The following is a 19,948-nucleotide window of genomic DNA, read 5'->3' on the forward strand; positions in this document are numbered from 1 at the left end:
TGCGCTAATTACGAGTATCTTAACCTACGGTTCGAGGCGTCGCGAATGATGTAAAGAACCGATCATTGTTGTTGATAAAACAACAGTTTAACTGCGACCTCGGTGTCAGCGATCATCTTAGGGTTCCGCAACATAATTTACCTATATATTTATTATAGTAATACCAACTAAAATTATCTCATTTCAAATAGACGATGCGTTTTAGCAGATCAAAAAAAAAACTATTAAAGGAAAAGAAAATGGACAGTCCGGTAACTTCAATCATCAATTAATCTTGATTGATGATTGAAGTTGTAGCTTTTAAATGAATAAGCTAAGCTAAGCTTATAAATTTCAACTTGCCTCAAAGGGATCAGGGACTCTGTGTATCGTATTGGAAGGGAGAATAAATACAGACAGTAAAAGAGGTAAGCATTTATAAGAAATAAGACGATGCGTATTAGCAGATCAAAAAAAAAAACGATAAAAGAAAATGGACAGTCCGGTAAGTTTGCAAAGCGAAAAGAGTGTTCTCACAAAGAGTGGCAATTGAAAATTTGGAAGACAATATTTAGAAGATGTGGTCAAAATTTTTAAAACTTTAAATAATTTTTGTGCACATATATGAAAATAATAATATCAGTAACTACAATACCTCGAGTGTCGCCTCATGACGTCCAGTAATGACTGACACCAGTCACGGTTTGAGGAGTTTTGTTAATTTGTTCTGTTAATTTGGGCTCGGTTTGAACTAAAACGTCCATTATGTCAGCGAAATAGCCCTAGGGAGCTCCATAAAAATTATGAAATTCAAATGGATGCTTGGAATATCCATATCTACAAACGTAATTACAAACAACGTGTAATTATGACTTCAATACGTTGTTGTGAACAACAAAGTCAATTTTCAATTCATTAGTTTCAAATTAGCTTAAAATTATAGGTAGGTGTTCCCTGGAGATAGAGGCGTGTGCCCGAAGTGATCGTTCGACACGCGAAGAATGATAAGTATATTATAATGATATTTTTCCAAATAAGTAAAAAAACACAACGCTTTTTAAGTTTCATTATCATAATTATCTGCTCCGGTACGCATAGAGCTGTATCGAACATGTATTATACAAGTGATTCCTAATTTAAAAGAATGTTAAAAAGTTTTAAAGATATTTTTTTTGGAGTCATATTTTCCAAAAAAAAAAATTCACAACATAAATACTTACATAGGTCAAATATTATTTAACACTTGAATATAAAAATTCAATTTACTCTAATTGTGCTTTCATTACATATATTGTGTTAGTATATTAAAATAATTTAATCGACGTATACGACGTATACGACGTAAAATAGATACGCAAAAATAATACTTTTACACGCGTTGTTTTTCCTATTATATTTGAGTTTATAGGTAACTGAATCTGCCTGTTTCTGATAATGGCAGTGTTAAGCGCTGCTCTGTTCCGGTTTGGTAAGGCAGGCATTTTTATCTTTTTTTATAATATAGGAGTAGCAGACGAGCATACAGTCCACCTGATGGTAAGTGGCTACTGCCGCCCATGGACATCTTTAATCAACCCCAGATAGGATTAGATATTCCTACCTGAGGTCGGCTACAGATGCGCCGCTACCCCTGGGACTAAGCTTGAACGCCTCTGAAAAGTCCGTCTCCCTTACCACACCCTTCAAACCGGAACACAGCAGCGACCACACTGCTGTTATTATGTAGAAATAGGTGTGGCGGTGGTGCCGCCGGAGTCGAACCACAAAGGGTTCTACCACCTTCGAGGCCTATACTTATCCGAGGCATTCTAATAGGCCCAGGGGTAGCAACCAGTGGCGGACAATGGTCGTCGGAGGCCCGGCGCGGAAAGTTGAATGGAGGTCCCCAAAAGAGTAAAATGACAAATGTGTCAATTATTCGCCTCTGATTCGGTGAACTTTTTTTTCGCTGAATGAAACACATTTCATAGATTGTTTTGTTCTGACGACCTTTTTTAGCAACTGTGTTGGCCCCCCAGGAGGCCCGGGGCGGAGCGTCCCTTCCGCCCCACTCCCTCTTAAGCCGCTAAAAATAGCAACGTATCACTTCGATATTATTTTGTTTGGTTACAGAGAAGTCCATGGGCGGAAGTTGCCCTTTATCATCGGGCGGGCTGCATGCTGGCTTGCAACTTAACACCCACCATAACCAACCCACCCACGAACCCACAATAATGCACAAATAATGTTAAGAAACTCGGCCTCTCGATCGAGGGGTGCGAGGTTCAAATCCCAATTTTTTCGGACACCGCTGAGAGTGTTGGAGTTGTAGGTGTTTTTTTCCGCATTGTACACTTTGAAATTTGATTTAATTTACATCACATGAAACTTCGTGTGATGTAATATTAATAACAACGATAAAGATAAGATCCAGTTTTGCCGAAACATTCGTTTATATTATTTTACTAGTTGACCCGGCAAACGCAAAAATAAAAAAAATTAAGGGTGAACAATCATTATCACTTAGGGGTATGAAAAATAGATAGTAGCCGATTCTCCGACCTACTGAATATGCATATAAAAATTGGTGATAATCGATAAAGCCGTTTGGGAGGAGTACGGTAACTAATATTGTGACACGAGAATTTTATATAATTTTATTTTACAGGCAGAATTCTTCATTATGCCAGCTTGTAGGCATTTGGCCATCGGCACCAGCTCCACACCTATTTATCTTTCTGTTCTTAATATAGAGAAACAGCAAATACTTAGGCTAAGATACTACTACTAAGATAATACTACTTCAGACACTTTCTGTCGTTTTTTATTTTAATTTTAGGTGAATTGCATAAAGGTAGGACCCTTCATGTTCCTACTGCGGCTCCACCGCCACACCTATATCTGCTATTAAACAGCAATGTCCCGTACTGCTGTGTACTGGTTTAAAAGGTGAAGAAAAAGAGAGCCAATTATTCGAGGAGTTCTAACTACGCAACAATCGACTTTAGATAGTCAGATCATATCTGGGGTTGATTATAGATGTCCATGGGTGGCAGTGGCCATTTACCATTATAACTTGTATGCTCTATTGATCTGATTTACAATTATAATCTACCACATTTGGGGGCATACCACCATCTTTTAAAAACCATCATAGTTCAGGAACGTTTTATTTCCTCCGTAAAACAGTAAAATATTCCGTCATACACAGTTGAACAAACTTAAACCCTTATTAATTTTTCGCTTATCCATTTTATAAAACCAATTGAAATTGTCATATTTTGCTTAAAAAGTTAAATTTGCTGCAAAAAAAGTAAAAGTATGTTAAAAATAATATTGTGTCAAGAGATGGTAGTAAACCCCTGGATTACAATTTTTATTATAAAAAGTAATATCTACAGTACCTCTTGTGTCTCCTGATGTCCTGTTATGACTGAAACCTGCTAGCGTTTGATAGGTTTTATTAATTTAGGCTAGGTCGAAGCCTGCTTTAATTTAGGACGAATAATGAATTAAGTATATAAGCAAAATATCCCTCGTGAGCTATATAAACGAGAAAATGAAATAGGTAAGTAATTGGTAATTGAAATAGGTAATATTTGTTCACCTTTCAATAAAATTAGCTTAGTTATTAATATTGAGGTCGTAGGTACCTACTTATAATTTAGCTATTTGTTCAACTGGGACTAATTGACATGAATTAGACTGGTATCGTTACATTTTATTGCCATTAAGTATTAGTTAGGTTACTTAGTACCTAACTAATGTTCTAAGTAATAAATTACATTGGAATTAATAACTTTTCATTAGAGTTGATTAGAGGTACAGTTGGGAGCAATTTTTGATATAGGGACCATAGATTACTAATCTATGATAGGGACGTAGGAACTCCTCTTGTATTATGTAAGTACCTCCTCCTCCTCCTCCTCCTCCTCTTGTAAGATAGATGAATATTAGGGTTCTGTACAGCAATACGAAAAAACAGAACGTCTTAGTAGAAAAAGTAGTTCTTTGGTAAGGTTTACGAAAACGAGAAACGCCACACAATTAGCGGGCGTATCTCTAACGACAAGCAATCTTCTTAAATACCTACCTATTGATAAAAAGAGTAATCGTAGTAATTGTTTTGAAGTATTTCTTATACATACGGAACCCTTTGTTTTCGAGCCCGACTCGCTGTTGGCTGATTTTTTTCCTTGTATTTTTAACAAAGATACATAAATAATGTCTAAAGTGTGTCAAATTATCTATTAGAGTGACACATATTTTAAAAGGACGCTTTATTATGTTTATTTTATTTATTATGTTCTGATGTTATGCTCATACATTATCTAGGATTCCCTTATTAGATTACAGATTTTAAATTAAATTTTCATTATCTTTTATCTAATTTTAAGTTAATTATAGAAATAGGTACATTTTTAATTTACTTTACATACGATGTTTATTTCATATTGTATTTACAGTTAATTCACTACTTTTATCATGAAAACAGACTTTATAAGCGAATATTTTGGTATTGTGTCAACGTTTTAAAACACATTAAAAATTACAAATAGCTTAATACCTTTCATTCGGAGATCATTCTAATCATAATACGGGCTGTATATCTGTGGCAATTTCACGCAATCGTCAAGATGATGCTGACGAATTCTGAATCACGCTATAGAAGTTTTCTCAATACCTTGCATTTGAACATATACACATGTATATGTTCAAAACGGAGATCTGGACCGACGGGAAATCTCTCCTTGCCAGAGGCGTAATATAAAAATATAGTTCAAAAAACTAAAAAAACACGTTTTTAAGATAAAATCAACTAAAAAGTATTTATTAATTTTCTATTTTTTATTGACTTTATCATAAAAGGGTGTTTTTTAATTTTTTGAACTATATTTATTTTATTAATTTTTAGTATTTGTTGTTATAGCGGGCACATGACGGGACATGGGACATTCTACAAGAGGACATTGTAGATATGTTTCAGAATATTTGAGTTATAGGGAAATAACATTATTCTTCACATACATACATACAACCAGGACAGGAAAAGTGCATGAAGAGGATGATGTAAAAATTATTGCTGAATTTAAGATTTTTATTACTTAGCCGAACATTTTTGTAGAATTTGTTTGCTTATAAATTTTGAAGTATTGAAGATATTGCTCGTTAGAGAAATAACTATAGCGTCTGTAAATAGATAGGTTAAGATAAATGGATTATTTTATTTCAAACGATTGCGTGCTAATGCAATGCAAATAAGCATAGGCATTGAAAAGTAAGATGTCTGTGTTTCGGACTCATTTCTTATCAATTGTAGAGGAAGAGGACATCGTAGCAAACAGTGATGATCATAGTTATTGTAACATGCGTATCAAATTGTTAATTTACGTACCTAACATTAAGGATACTAGGAACTGTAATTACGAGTACTTAATGTTTAATAAATGAGTTTCATATGCGGAAATACGTATAGCATCATAGTATAGCATACATATAAGATGCGTAATTGTATAATAATTGCTTTAAACAATGCATTTAATCATTGGTATATTGCATTCAAACCTTGAATATTTTTCCATATCCAATCCAGGTTTAAAACATCGGTATAGACAACGATGACTCAATTGTTTTAACCCTCGTTATCCTGTAAAAAAAACGTGGGTATGGAGTAATTTGGGAAAAAAATAACAAAAAAATAAAACCGACTTCTATGTCACTACAAAGTAAAAAATAATTTAAATAAATGGTGGTTAAGTACATAGTTATCGGCGCTTGCAATTTCCGGGAAAACTGGCTAAAATTTTCGAATTTCCTCGAAATGGGACCCCTTGTTTGAATCATGTCGATCGGTCGCGGCATCGCGAAAAAATCGCTGAACATACATAAAAAATATATATATGTGCGTCGAATAGATAACATCTCTTTGGGAAGTCAATTCTCTCGATAAAAAAGTCTCGATAAAAGGACGGATCATCTACGTATCGATCTACAATCGTCCATAGATGTTTACCTCGTCATTGCCATCATCATAGTATTTTATAATGTATTCTGAAACAGACGATGTCGTGGTCAATCAATCTCGGTGGATACATTCTATCGACGATCGATTCTGGATCGACTGAAGTAATAACGATCGACGTTGAATGATCGATCTTCACATCAATTGATAGCATCGATCGACTGGTATGTGCGGATAGCCAAAATGTTTTGCTTTACCACGGGTATATTTTTTTCGGAATAGAGTACCCTATGATATTTTCTGGATCCCTCACAACATGTCTACAAAATTTCAGTAGTTGATATAGTTAAATAATAAATAATAATTAGGTTAAAATTTTAGGTAGGTCTTCCCTGGAGATATACCGACGAGTCGTTTACACGAAGCGATCGTGAAATACGCAAACTGTGACAAATTACAACGATATTATTACATCTATACATGTAAAAAGGTACATCGTTAGAGTTGCGTATGCCCTAATGACAAAACAGAACCGGAGTTCACTTGTGAATCCGTCTGTCCATCTTTCAAAGCTAACTTCTTTACATTACATGTATTGCATGACATTACATCAACAAAGACTATTACTATTTCCAAAATTATATAGAGTCAAAAGTTTCGTGGACGGAACCTTGTGTTTGGGGTCCACTCGCACTTGGCTGGTTTTAATTATAAGTATCACACCCTCCGATACCTGTGTAGCTATTATTAAGTAGTTACTATACCTAATGACCTATGTAATACCTACTTCAATGATAGATAAATGTCGTAGATATCGATGTCGTTGTTTAATAATTTGCTAATTTTATTGTATTAGTACTTGTAGCTCAGGTAAGCTGTGACGTCACTTCGTTTAAAGAAGGTGTGCCATGTGGACAGAGTCGTTTTGGAGAGTGAGGGCTATGCGCTGCGGCAGTTTACTGAGAGACACGTACCCGGTCACATCTCCAAGGCGAAACTGTCGGTTTACATAAGTAACGCATTTGATCGCTAACTGTTTCAATAGGCTATCATAGCCCTTTTCCCTGTAGTTTCGGGACTAGAATAGGGCTACGGTAACCCCTGCATGTCGTAAGAGGCGACTAAAAGGAGGCTTCCGAGGTTGCGGGCGGAAAGAGTAGGAACTCGAACCGTCCAGTAAGCGATCCCGGGAACCGGGGTCTGGGGATGGCGGTACGTGTGGTCGCATACCGTCGTGAACATCAGATGGTACGGGAGGAGCGAAAACTGCTCCCCCAGGACAGAGCCCGATCGGGGCATCGTGCTTGGAGGACTCCGGTGTGTTCCGTCGGAGATCCCGGAGTTCTCCCACAAATTTGAGGACGGCCACCGGGGGGTTTTAGTGCGGTAGAAATCCCACATAACCCGGCGTCGCTCCCACGTCGTCGGGTACCTTTTGCAGGTTTTCCCCTCGTAAAGAAAAAAAAAGACTATCATAACCCTGGCTATTGTTGGCTATATACTTGACCGACTAACTATGATAACAAATGTTATTATTACTGAATTACTGACCGACGTGTCCCTTTGATGTCCTAATCGTGCTTTCTAAATAAATAAAATAAATATATAGATAGATACTATACATCTTTTACGTTTAGCCAAATGACGAGGCCTCCGGTGTAAAAAATTGATTAGATTTTACAAAATGGCAAATGTGTCATAGAATTATTCACCTGTGATTTCGTGACCTTTTTTTTCGCTGACTGATACACATTTCATAGATTCTTCGGTTCGACTACTTTTTTTTGCAACTGCGTTTGGGGCCCCGCAGGCCCGGGGGCCCGGGGCGGACCGATGATGAAATGAATATCATGTCGATGCTTGAACGCTTAATTCAATAAATTAGAGATATATTATAAACGCTCGTTACTGCCATAATTTAAGCGAATCTAGCGTGACCACAAATTTTGTTAAAAATTGTCAAGCCGTTTGGACTGCTTAGTTAAGAATGATACATAGTAATACATACACATGCGCTCGAAAAACATTATATGCGCAGTCGGGTAAAATAAACACTATTTTTCTAGATGGGGTTTGAACAAGTTAATCTAGACTAATATTATAAAGAGGAAAACTTTGTTTGTTTGTTTAGTTGTAATGAATAGGCTCAAAAACTACTGGACGGATTTTAAAAATGCTTTCACCATTCGAAAGCTACATTATCCACGAGTAAAATAGGCTATATTTTATATGAAATATATTTGATAAATAGATTTTGAGACGGTACAAAGTTTGCCGTGTCAGCTAGTTATGGATAAAAATACACCCTGTAATATTACGCTATCCTATAATATTGATGTCTGTCTCCGTGGGAATAGATTTTGCGTTTAATGGACATTGGACATGTTAGTGGTACATACAACAAAGCGAAAACGGGAAATTGTGTTTAAATGGTGACTGGCTTCCATCATTGCTGTTCGTCATGAAGGAACAGTTAAGGTATTGTAATAGTAATATAAAAAATATTTTCAAACAAATTATATTTTGATCTAAGAAAATTCGACCACATCTAAATTTACTCAACTACTTCACTACTACTTCACTTTAATCTAATTGTTATGCTTGTTCTAAGATTTTTTAAACCATTTTGTATCCATTGTCTCTTGTTGTTGTCGACTAAATGAAGATCATATTTTAATTTTGTCTTCTAATAATAATTATCCACTGGGTTTGGTCTATTATATATTTTAAATTATTTCTTCCAGTTTTCAGTTATGCCGATGCCTTTTATGTATTAATGCCAAATTATACGTATTTATATACACGTAGGTATACTCTATAAATTGACTATTATTATGCAGTTCATGATAATTATTTAACGTGTTTACATCATATTTCATACTATAGGTAAAAGCTATATGCACATTAAAAAACTTGCCAGTTACATAACATGTATGTTACATAAGGTAAAGTCACCTATTTCCGCGGTATTTTTAAACTTATTTTTACTCTTATCTGTCGAGAAATAAGCACAATATTTAAATGTTATCGATTCCATATATAATCAATATAATGTTTTCATCGATCAAATTTATTGAAAAAATCTCTATTTGAGAAATCGTGACATTCACGTGCAAAAAGCCCAAAATGTATGAAGCATACGTTTGATGGAGGCACTAATGCAAAACTATGCGATTATTTAAAAAACCATACACATAATACTATTACGATAGCCATATGACAAAAGAGTGATAAATTATCTATTAAATAATATACCTTTTATTAAAAATGAGTTGGTAAATAGTTTATCAAAGCCGTTTTTGTACCCTGTGACCTGTTTTACAACGCCTTTATTAGCTTGACTTGTATGTACGAGTATGTAGATATGCATCGGAATCTAATTCATCAACATTTAAACTCAATTTTTACCCACTTTCAACGGTCGAATTAATTTAAAATTTTGAATATTTATCAAGAACCGATGACAATACACGATATAATAATTTTGTCCCATTCAGCAGGATCGTCAGGATTAACGATTTTCCTTGTGCGATGTTAGCGTGGTTTTAGGTTTTAGCTATAATTATTAACCTTTAGATCCAAGAACACTGGAAGACTTCCTAAAAAAGATTTGGAAAGTAACGTGCCGAACGTTGACAGTAACTATGAAGTTTGTAAAAAGGGAAAAGAAAGATTTATTAAGGAATATTTAATTGACTTTACCGCAAATTCTAATCTTCACGGGCTTAGATACATTGGAGAGAAAAAAAGGACAACCGCTGAAAAGTAAGTTGTGTTATTTATCTAAGATAAGACTAACAAATGACTTGCACCCCTCCGTATAATGAATGAAATCTTTTTTTTGTATCAACGTTAATAAGTATGTTCAAAAATTATGATCATGTAAGAAAAAATCTTATAATTAAAATAAATTTAAGTATTAATTAATTGACAAATGTCGATCTTTGGTATGACCATTATTTTGTTAGGACCTCATTGGTCTTTAATAACAGGCGTAAGCGGGCAATATAATTATGCTTTTATTTCATTAAAATAATGTAATTCTTTATTTTTCAGACTATTTTGGTTTGTTATGTTCTTTTCATGCGTAATATATTGCGCGATGCTCATACAGAAGGTTTGGAGAAAATGGGATGAAAGTCCAGTGATGGTCAGCTTCGCTGAAAATTTGACCCCTGCTTGGCAAGTAAGTATACTGTCAATAATAAATACTTAGATCTTCATACTTTTATCTGTACAATAAAATTTTTTGCAGATTCCTTTCCCAGCTGTAACCATTTGTTTTCAAACCAAGTCACTACCAAGGTTATTCAATTTGACTAAGTATTTTCATCTCCAATTAGATGAAACCAGTAGAGCTAACCTTACAGAAGAAGAGTGAGTATTAACAATAAATAGTATTATTTATACCCAGTTATTTATGTATTTAATTACATATATTGAAATAGCGAACTAGCAAGCAGTTCGCTGATTTCGAATCATCATTCGCATCATCTGTACTATCAATCAATCAATCACATATACAATCAATTTTAGACGGAATTGCAACAAGCATCTGTAATGTCCACCCATTTTTAATAAAAGAATAATAAATCAATTGCTAATTATTATAAATCTACGACTTTTCGTTTATTTACACGCTTGTATAATAAATCTTCTTTTTTTTTCTTCCACTCTACCGGACTGAACTAAAATCTATTGATTGAACTAAAATCTCTTCTTTAGGAAACGTACTTTTGAAGATATTTCGATGATTTGCAATATAATGTTGGTTCATTTTGACAACCAATTCACAGATGGTAACATAACCGTGCGAAATATAATAAAGGTATGTTAATTTTTTTATAAGCTCATAAGTAGCTTCATCAGTACCAAACGATCTATATACGATACGATGAGAGTCTTACGATCCACTACTTAATTTTCAATTGAGTACCACCAACCCATTACTGTCCCGCTGCTGGCCACGGGTCTCCTCTCATAATGAGAAGGATTAGGCCATAGTCCACCGCGCTGGCCAAGTGCGTATTGGTAGACTTAACATACCTTTGAGAACTTCCTACTATTAGAATTAAATCTACTCTATTATACTTTTGATGTTCAAAGATATTGTCATGTGAATATGTATTATTAGGTACTTGCTATTTAAGTCACTCATATTAACTTTAATTTCGCTTTTTACTAAGTAAATATAAATAAATTGTTCAGCTACCAAGCTAACACATACATATGTACAATTGTACATGTATTGTTTTATAGCTTTCAGATAAGTTTGATATTTACACATCCTCATGCAAATGGTGGAAACGAACCCCGTGCGTTATGATATTTTCACCCATTATTACAGAAGAAGGTTTATGCCAAACTTTCAACATTTTAGACCCTGGAGACCTATTCAGACTTGAGAAGTAAATAATCAATTTGGCTATTAACGTGCCAGTCAATTTTCTTTAGTCACTCCCAAGAGGCAGGCAGTGATTTCGACTTTTTATGTAACCTTTAAATTATTTGTTGGCTTTTTTAGTTATTTTTAAGTATTAGTAGTTTGTATGAATTATGTTATGTATATAGGTAATATTTACATGAAAAAATAATTACTTAAAATTATATAATTCTATTAATTAATTTTACCTATGTCAAAGCGTAGGCGCTTTCTCATCTCATCGTGTAATGCACGTTTGCGCATCTCAAATATATATTAATTGCTTATTATTTCTTACAGATTTCATGCATGGGCGCCCTTCACATTTACATTTCAAAATATTTCATTTAAGTACACTTAAATAAAATCTTTTTGCTTTATAGTCCAAAAAATAAGTAAGCCTGACGTTTATTTTTATACGCTATTAATTATTTTTATTGATAATTTATTTAAAGCCTACATACGGATTACAATTACTATAGAAGATCATTAGATAGAAAAGAACGACAACGGGCTGCTGAGCCCCAACATTCCAAACAATCATGGACTTTAGACGGAGGTTACCCACCCTTGACTCCCTTTGAAACATATCCATATCGAGGAACCGTAAGTTATAAAAATAAAAGATTTTTTTTTAACACAAAATGCAACCGACTTCTATGTCACTACAAAGTAAAAAATAATTGAAATAAATGTTGGTTTAGTACATATTTCTGAAGTCGGCGCTCAAAATGTTTCGTTGGATAACGATGTAAACAGCGTGTCTAATATGAGCAACCAACTTCTAGCTTATCTCTATACAATAAAAAAAAAATTATTAAAATCGGTCCACTAACGGCGGAGTAATTCGTGTACATACATAAAAAAAAGATACCGGCCGAATTGATAACCACCTTCTTTTTAAAGTCGGTTAAAAATTCCACAGCCTAAAAATAATAAACTGAAAAGGGAAAGCCAAGTACTAATATAATAAAATAAAATATATATTTTTAAAGGATACTGCAGGAGGAAATAACAATCACAGAAAGTAGTACTACAGCTAAGCTTTGAAGGTGGTAGAACCCTTTGTGGTTCGACTCCGGCAGCACCACCGCCACACCTATTTCTGCCTCATAACAGCAGTTTTGGGCACAGCTGTGTTTCGGTTTGAAGGGTGTGGTGTGAAGCGAGACATACTTTTTCGAGGCGTTCCAGCTTAGTCCTCAGGGGTAACGGCGCATTTGTGGCCGATCTCAGGTAGGGATATCTAAACCTATCTGGGTTTGATTACAGATGTTCATGAGCGGCAGTAACATACCATTAGGTGGACTGCATGCTAGGTTGCTACTTCTATATTATAAAAAAACTTTACGTTCACGTTAAATTGTTTCGAAATATTTTTCAGGGAAATGGTGGTAAAGACACTTTAGTGGTCACTTTGAATAATTTTCTTTCCGACCTGGATTATATGTGTACAAACGTTCAAGGTCATAAGGTAATCTACAAGGTTAAGGTTTGTCTTTACGTTTATATTTTTAAAAAGGTGAAACATTTTTTTTATGTTATTGTAGATATTTTTACACAATCCTGCTGAGCTGCCAAGTGTGTGGCGACACTCTATTAATGTACCGCTGTCCCAGGAAGTAACGATTGCAGTCAAACCGAAGATGATGACTACGACAGTGGGACTCAGGCCTTACAGTCCTTTAAAGTAAAATTACTATTACCTTACTATAATCTTTTCTTTACTAACCATTAAAGCGAATGAGATTTTTGATTGATTGTTTTGAAAATCAGCGACAATTATGGCCTAGAAAATCTAGAGCCAGGTCGCTCAGATAATATATTCTGCACAGGTCGTGCTCGAATGCACAATATAACTTTGTAGTGGCGTCGAATTTATTATGAAAGTTTTAATATTGTTTACAATACGTTATGTGAACGAAATATCTCAGGACAGGACAAGATCACAAGTCGGACGGTAAGAGATCCACATAAATAGTTATAATGGTAACAGTACCCTTACCATGAGTTTTTACGTTTTGACAAATATGACTGTTTTGGTATTTGTTTACGTATTTGCCCATACAAATTCCAATCAGCGCCCCTAGCGGATTGCATCAGAACTGTAGTGTCAGTAACGTAACATTAAATGTCTAAATTGACAAAATAGCGCTTTATGTTTTGTTTCTCTTTTTTGCGAATATGTAAGGCAGACAAAAATACTTGAGCACTTACTTATTGTTACGTTTACTCAGTCTACTGAAGCAAACGGAACAGAACAATGGATTGAGTTAACGTAACGTAAACTTGTGGGATGTTTTGAAAACTCATGGTAAGGGTACCGCAGACAATAGCACACGCCGTGGAAATAATCATCATCATGAAAACTGTAACTGTCATTTGCCTGCATTTTTTAAGATTTATGATTGCTTTTTAAATGATTCTTTATGAGTCGAGGCTTATTAATTGGAAATTTAAGATTTTTATTAAATATTACGAGTTCCTATTTGGTTATTTTTGCCGAAACACACATGTAATCTCGACAAATAGTTGGAAATAAAGCAGTCAATTGACCTAAATTATTTTATTCGCAGACGTCAGTGTTATTTCTCTGACGAGCGGTATCTACGATACTTCAAAATTTACACACAATCAAATTGTGAAACAGAGTGTATGGTTAATTTTACTCACGCAATATGTGGTTGTGTACACTTTGGACTACCACGTAAGTTTTTATTTTTTATCGACTTACTGAATGTACCTCCCTGTAGAGGTTTTATAATACTTATATACATATATATCTTATTATGTACAGTCACGAGCATAAATATATGACTATGGGCAGCAGACATGAATAGGCAGCAAAAATATGTGATGATAACGTTGATCAAATAATTGAGACCACCTTACGAAACATACCTTACCAAAAATATATGACAATATGAATCTATTCACTTTTGTTATTCCGGCTCAAAATACAATTCGCACATCAAGCCGCGTTCTTTTTCCTTTTTACGCTAAGTCATAGAATCGTATCAGCCAGTGACTTTATAAAAAAACAGGGTTTAAGACAAAGCGAAAATCCTAAAAGGAGTTACGAGGCCGATTTTGATAAAAAGTAATACTGCATCAATCGTTTTTAGGGATCCGTACCCAAAGGATAAAAAGGGAACCGGAAAATAAGTATTTTACTTCTTTTTAAAAAATAATAACCATCTGGTTGTACGGAAGCGTCCATGTGCAAGTTTGACTCGTACGTGGCGAATTATTTAAAATATCCCTAAACGGGAATCGAACGAGTTCATTTTGAAAAAAAAATACACTTTGCATATTATTCCACTATCTGATAGTGTCTCTTATAAGGATCAAATTCTGGGAAGTAATGTTATGTGACAAATTAAAGGAAAAAGAAAATTTTAAAGAAAAATAACATATTTTTTTGTTACATAGAGTGTGTTTTTTTTAAATGAACTCGTTTGATTCCCGGCTAGGGAAAAGATATTTAAAATAAGTAATGATGCATTTTTCGTTTTTATCAAAATCGGCCTCGTAACTCCTTTCAGCATTTTTCGCTAATCCCTATAGTTTCCGATTTGGCCCCGAAGGCCCGTTTGAAAAATTCATCCTGTATATCTATCTCCATCATACTTATTGTAATTATTTATTTCTCCTGTTGTATTATACTGCCTTATAATAAACTTTCTATATAATATATTCTTTACAGTCTTTATATATTTTTTATTTAAGATGGACCAGACATAAAAACTTGCGGCGCGAAAAGCATAAGATGTGGCTTCAGCACAAAGTGAGTAGCTATTAGAACAAAATTAAACCAATTAGACCAATTAGGGTTCCAATTCGGTAAAAGGAGTACAGGACGCCCCCGACCAGGTGGACTGATGACCTGAAGCGGACGGCGGGTAACCGCTGGATCCAGATTGCTCAAGACCAGTCGGAGTGGCGTAGATTAGGGGAGGGCTATGTCCAGCAGTGGACTATTAAAGGCTGATGGATGGATGGAGACCAATTAGGTCGAGTACGAGTCGAACCCGCACATTGAGTCTTCCGTACCATCAAATAAAAATACATATAAAAAGTTAGATTTCTAAGTTTATAATTATTATTGAGTTGTAAGAATAATATTTCTATTTATTTTATATAAAAAAAGAATGTCTATATATTACGGTTCAAGATAGAGCCTTGTGACAGACGGACAGATATCGGAGGCTTAGTAATAGGGATCCGTTTACACCCTTTAGGTATGTAACCCTATAAAAAAAACTGATTCACAGCAACACGTCCGGAATATTTTTAATCCACGTCTCAAATAAAAGTGATTATTTATTTGTAGAGCTATTCGATTTACCCTTTTACATATCTTTATTTATTTAAAAACATACAAACACCTTTTGAACTGCTATAATTGGCAAATTTTCAGAATATACATACATATATAAATCATATTTTTTTTTACTTATTTTAGTTAAACTGATGCAGCTGGAAGTTAAATCTTATGTAGATGCACAGACAATTGATGCCAACAGATTTAATGGCGCTCATGCCGTCGCGGCGCGGTGCAGGTGCCTGCCCGCCTGCACCTCCATAGAGTATGAAGCTGAGACGTCACAAGCGGACGTAGATTTAAAAGCTATTTTAAAAGCACGTAACAGAACAGCCTTTGACAAAGAGTAAGTAAATATTTATCAAAATTCGATATAAGGTATTGGACGGTTAATATTTCATGTTTATGGTAAGACACAGATAATATCGTTTATGGTAGCAGTAGCCTAATGGTTGAAGGTTCCGAGGTTCGAATCCCAGGCAAACCTCTCATTAAGTGAATTATAACTCTGACGGAGAACCTGCTTAACTGAGAGATTTTTAGAACAAGTAATTAATTTAAAAAATCAAAAACCCGACTGCACCAAAAAGGCTGAAGTAAAATTTCCAAAAGCAGTGAAATAGGCATTTCATTATTTTTATCCAGAAAGCCAAATACAAAGTTTCATAGTAGGTGTCTGCTTCAAAAACAAAAGATGTTCAAACAATATTATCCTATTTTATCCTCGTAGTGTTCATTTACGCTAATAAAGAACCTATGTGTAAAATTCCAGCACGCTTAAGTTCAGCGGTTTCCCTTTGCGTTGATCTCTGGTACAGCACCTCACTCATTTAGTCAGACAGTTATCTCGATGTGTATATACGAGTATTTATGTACTAGCTGACCCGGTAAACGTTGTGTTGCCATATAAATAAAAAAATGTTACGGATGAACAACCCTTATCACTTAGGTGTAAAAAAAAATAGATAGTGGCCGATTCTCAGACCTACTGAAATTGTATATAAAATTTGGTGAAAATCGGTGAAGCCGTTTCGGAGGAGTACGGTAACTAACACGATAATTTTATATATAAGATATATTATATAATGTATGTGTAATCTCCTCTTAATTTCCTTTATTTTGACACCCTACTCGATAGGTTTGGTTAACTTTTTTAAAACGTGTTACTATTTCGCGAAAAAAATCACTATTTACGGTCTATAAAATATATAACTTCAGTAAATCAAAGTTTCGGTCATTATTTTACCTCGTTAGAGGTAGCATTTCATTATTTTAATCCAACAAGCCTGATACAAAACTTCATAGAGTTTGCTTCAAATATGACGATTGTTCAAATGAATTTTAACCCTTATTTTACCCTCTACGGGGTTGATTTTTCGGAGGGGGATAAATAAGTGCGTTCTTGTTCCTATCCAGAAAGCCAAATACAAAATTTTATAGTATTTGCTTCAAAATTAAAGGATTTCAAAAAAACTGTTTTCCCCTATTTTACCCTCTTAAGGGTAGAATTTCCAAAAGGCCTTTCTTAGTACTTATTCAAGCTATATAGAGAACTTGTGTACAAAATTTCAGAACTGTAAGGTCCTTGGTTTAGGCTGTACTTTGATTTCTTACCTTTACCTTACTGTTTTATATATATACAAATATGTTTTTATAATCTCCGTTTAATTTCCTTTCATTTGATACCCTACTTGATAGGTTCGGTTAACTTTTTTTTTTAAATGTGTTACTATTTCGCGCCAAAAATCCGCCATTTAGATTTTTTTTTTACTCACACCTATCTAAGGACACTCGGGTCATTGAGACAAATATAATGACACTTTAACTGTTGAAATTTATCCAGCCGTTTGTTAGATCGGATCAAATAAAGAAAGACAAACATACAAGATACGCGCGAAAAACATAACCCTTCCTTGGCAGTCGGGTAAAAAGGCCTCGTGGTTATGTGAAGTCTACCAATTCTATTGCTTAATCCTTGTCATTTTCTGAGAGAGACACCATATGATATCATCATAATATATATTTTCTTTGGCACTCTTTCCATTTTTTGCGCGTGTACAATGTATATACTAAAACGCACTTTTTTCCAATAGATCCCTTTCACTCGTGAAGATTTATTTGAAAGAACTTCAATTCACTACAATGCAACGGTCGGAACTTTATGGACAAGTAGACTTCCTCGCCAACTGTGGTGGTCTTCTAGGGCTGTTCATGGGCTTTTCAGTTCTAAGTGTAGCTGAAATTATCTATTTCCTCACTTTGAGGTAAGCAATACTCGTACCTATGTTTACTGATTGACATTCATTATATACATAGATAAGATGTATATATCCTATATATATATATATATATATATATATATATATATATATATATATATATATATAGTATATCCTCTCACCACTTGTTGTTATAATAACAGCAGTGTTAAGCGCTGCTGAGTTCTGGTTTAAAGAGCAAGGGAGAAATACTTTTGCAAGGCATTCCAGCTTGGTTCTCCGGGGTAGGGGAGCTGTGGCCGAGCTCAGGTATGAATCTTATCTTATCTAGGGTTGATTACATATCTCCATGAGCGGCAGTAGCCACTTACCATCAGGTGACTGCGTGCTTCCCCTATAAATAAAAAAGATGCCTCCTAACAGTCAATTATATCGCTCACCTTTTTTTGCAGATGGTGGTGTTTAATCACTAAGAAACGACGTAATGATGAGGAAATATGTACATGTAAACACGGGAACTAAACAATTATATTATTATTGCTGTGGATCAATAATTTGTATTATTTTTCATTGAAGCTGTTAGAAAAAGTGTGCTTTGACAAGAAACTACTGCATTTTTATTATAACCTTTGATTGTATAATTAATCGCACTTTTCATGTCTAAATGTACAATAAAAAATATATATTATAAAAATAATAATTCGCCAAGTACGAGTCGAACTCGCACATGGAGGCTTCCGTACCACCAAATGTTCATTATTTTTTATTTATTTTTATTCATTTTGTTATTTTCATCAATACTTAGTTATATGACACAACAATAGATGGCGATGGGGTGATGATGAATGATATGTAAATTGTCAATAATACCTAAGTATTATTTGCCCCAACGCCATCTATTTTTGTGTACCATAATTAGTTATGTCACAAAAATAGATGGCCTAAAAATTTCATCTGTCTATCTATTACGTTTCTGGAGATATAGGCCTGTGACAGATGGACAGACGGACAGACAGCGAACTCTTAGTAATAGGGTTCCGTTTTTACCCTTTGGGTACGGAACCCTAAAAATCATAAATTGTTTATGTTGGATTTTAAAGATTTTGTCTACAATAAAATTGTATTTTTTACACGACTGAGTGAGAATGTGGGTAATGTTTTTCGATCTTATATGTATATGTTTCTATATATTTATATGTAGGTTGGTAGGTATGTTTGCCTTTGCTTCGGCACGCTCTCTATCCTAACGATTGGAACAATGGGAAAAGTATATTCATATTGAATTAAAAGAATATAATTAAATGCATTAAGACTAACATTTCACAATGGAAGGGATTAGGACAACTATCGAACTAATTTACAGACAATACTTCCTAGTAGGTGCTATGCATTTTAATGACAATATATAATAGTTTAAAAAAACTAAAAAACACGCTTTTATTGCTAAAATTTGATTTATTTATTGCTAATCGGACTAAACTCTAGAAAATAATTGTAATAAAATTTAAGTTATTAAAATAACAATTCAATTCAGAGTAAAAAGTGTGGGATGCTTCATATTTTAAATGTTACAATCATTCTATTGACAAAATTATCTATGAGAGAATAGTTATGAACCGCAGTAAAATGCATATATAACATTGTCTCTGTAACGCCCATTGACTTAATCTAATTATACTTAAGCTATCTAAATTTTGCTGATCAAAGATTAAAATTGGGCAGTTTCTAATATGAAAAAATATCAAATGTTGATTTTTGGTAGGTATACGACATACACTTACAATTTGTTCAGAGGGATACTTGTACTTTATTATTGTACTCGTAGGTATCTGGTTTCACTGTTGGTGTTTGTCTACAGCCTTGCTACTGCCAGTGCACCTGCTGGTGAGTGTACTGCCTTGCTACCCTTGAGTACTAAGTTGGAACGCCTCGGTTCTCTCCATTGTCACAACCTTGAAACCGGAACACAGCAGTGCCTATGTGGCGATGGTGCCTCTGGGGTAAATCACAAAGGGTTCTACAAGTAGATTGTACCTTAAACTTATCGAATGACGAGCAATATT

At 34.4% G+C, this 19,948-nt stretch overlaps 1 protein-coding gene across 1 annotated transcript; it reads left to right on the top strand.

Moving 5' to 3' along the window:
• Window positions 1-10,011: 10,011 nt before the first annotated feature.
• On the top strand, window positions 10,012-19,563 carry LOC140754083 (pickpocket protein 28-like). The gene is made up of 11 exons (XM_073088996.1): window positions 10,012-10,106; window positions 10,176-10,297; window positions 11,825-11,948; window positions 12,727-12,816; window positions 12,893-13,032; window positions 13,919-14,049; window positions 15,072-15,129; window positions 15,617-15,657; window positions 15,808-16,012; window positions 17,760-17,930; window positions 18,338-19,563. Exons 1-11 carry the CDS (start codon window positions 10,023-10,025, stop codon window positions 18,405-18,407), a joined length of 1,236 nt encoding a protein of 411 aa, XP_072945097.1. The 5' UTR covers window positions 10,012-10,022; the 3' UTR covers window positions 18,408-19,563.
• Window positions 19,564-19,948: the final 385 nt, after the last annotated feature.

The sequence above is a fragment of the Epargyreus clarus genome, unplaced genomic scaffold, assembly GCF_041222505.1.
Source record: "Epargyreus clarus isolate Ecla_fem2 unplaced genomic scaffold, WU_Ecla_fem_2.2 ptg000027l, whole genome shotgun sequence".
NCBI lineage: Eukaryota > Metazoa > Arthropoda > Insecta > Lepidoptera > Hesperiidae > Epargyreus > Epargyreus clarus.

What these genes read in the sequence shown, in the direction of transcription:
- LOC140754083 (XM_073088996.1), top strand. Translation starts at nt 10,023, where the DNA reads ATGCTCATACAGAAGGTTTGGAGAAAATGGGATGAAAGTCCAGTGATG. An exon ending in CATATCCATATCGAGGAACC is followed by an intron (nt 11,949 to 12,726) that starts GTAAGTTATAAA and finishes AATATTTTTCAG; the next exon opens with GGAAATGGTGGTAAAGACAC. An exon ending in AGATGTGGCTTCAGCACAAA is followed by an intron (nt 15,130 to 15,616) that starts GTGAGTAGCTAT and finishes ACTGATTCACAG; the next exon opens with CAACACGTCCGGAATATTTT.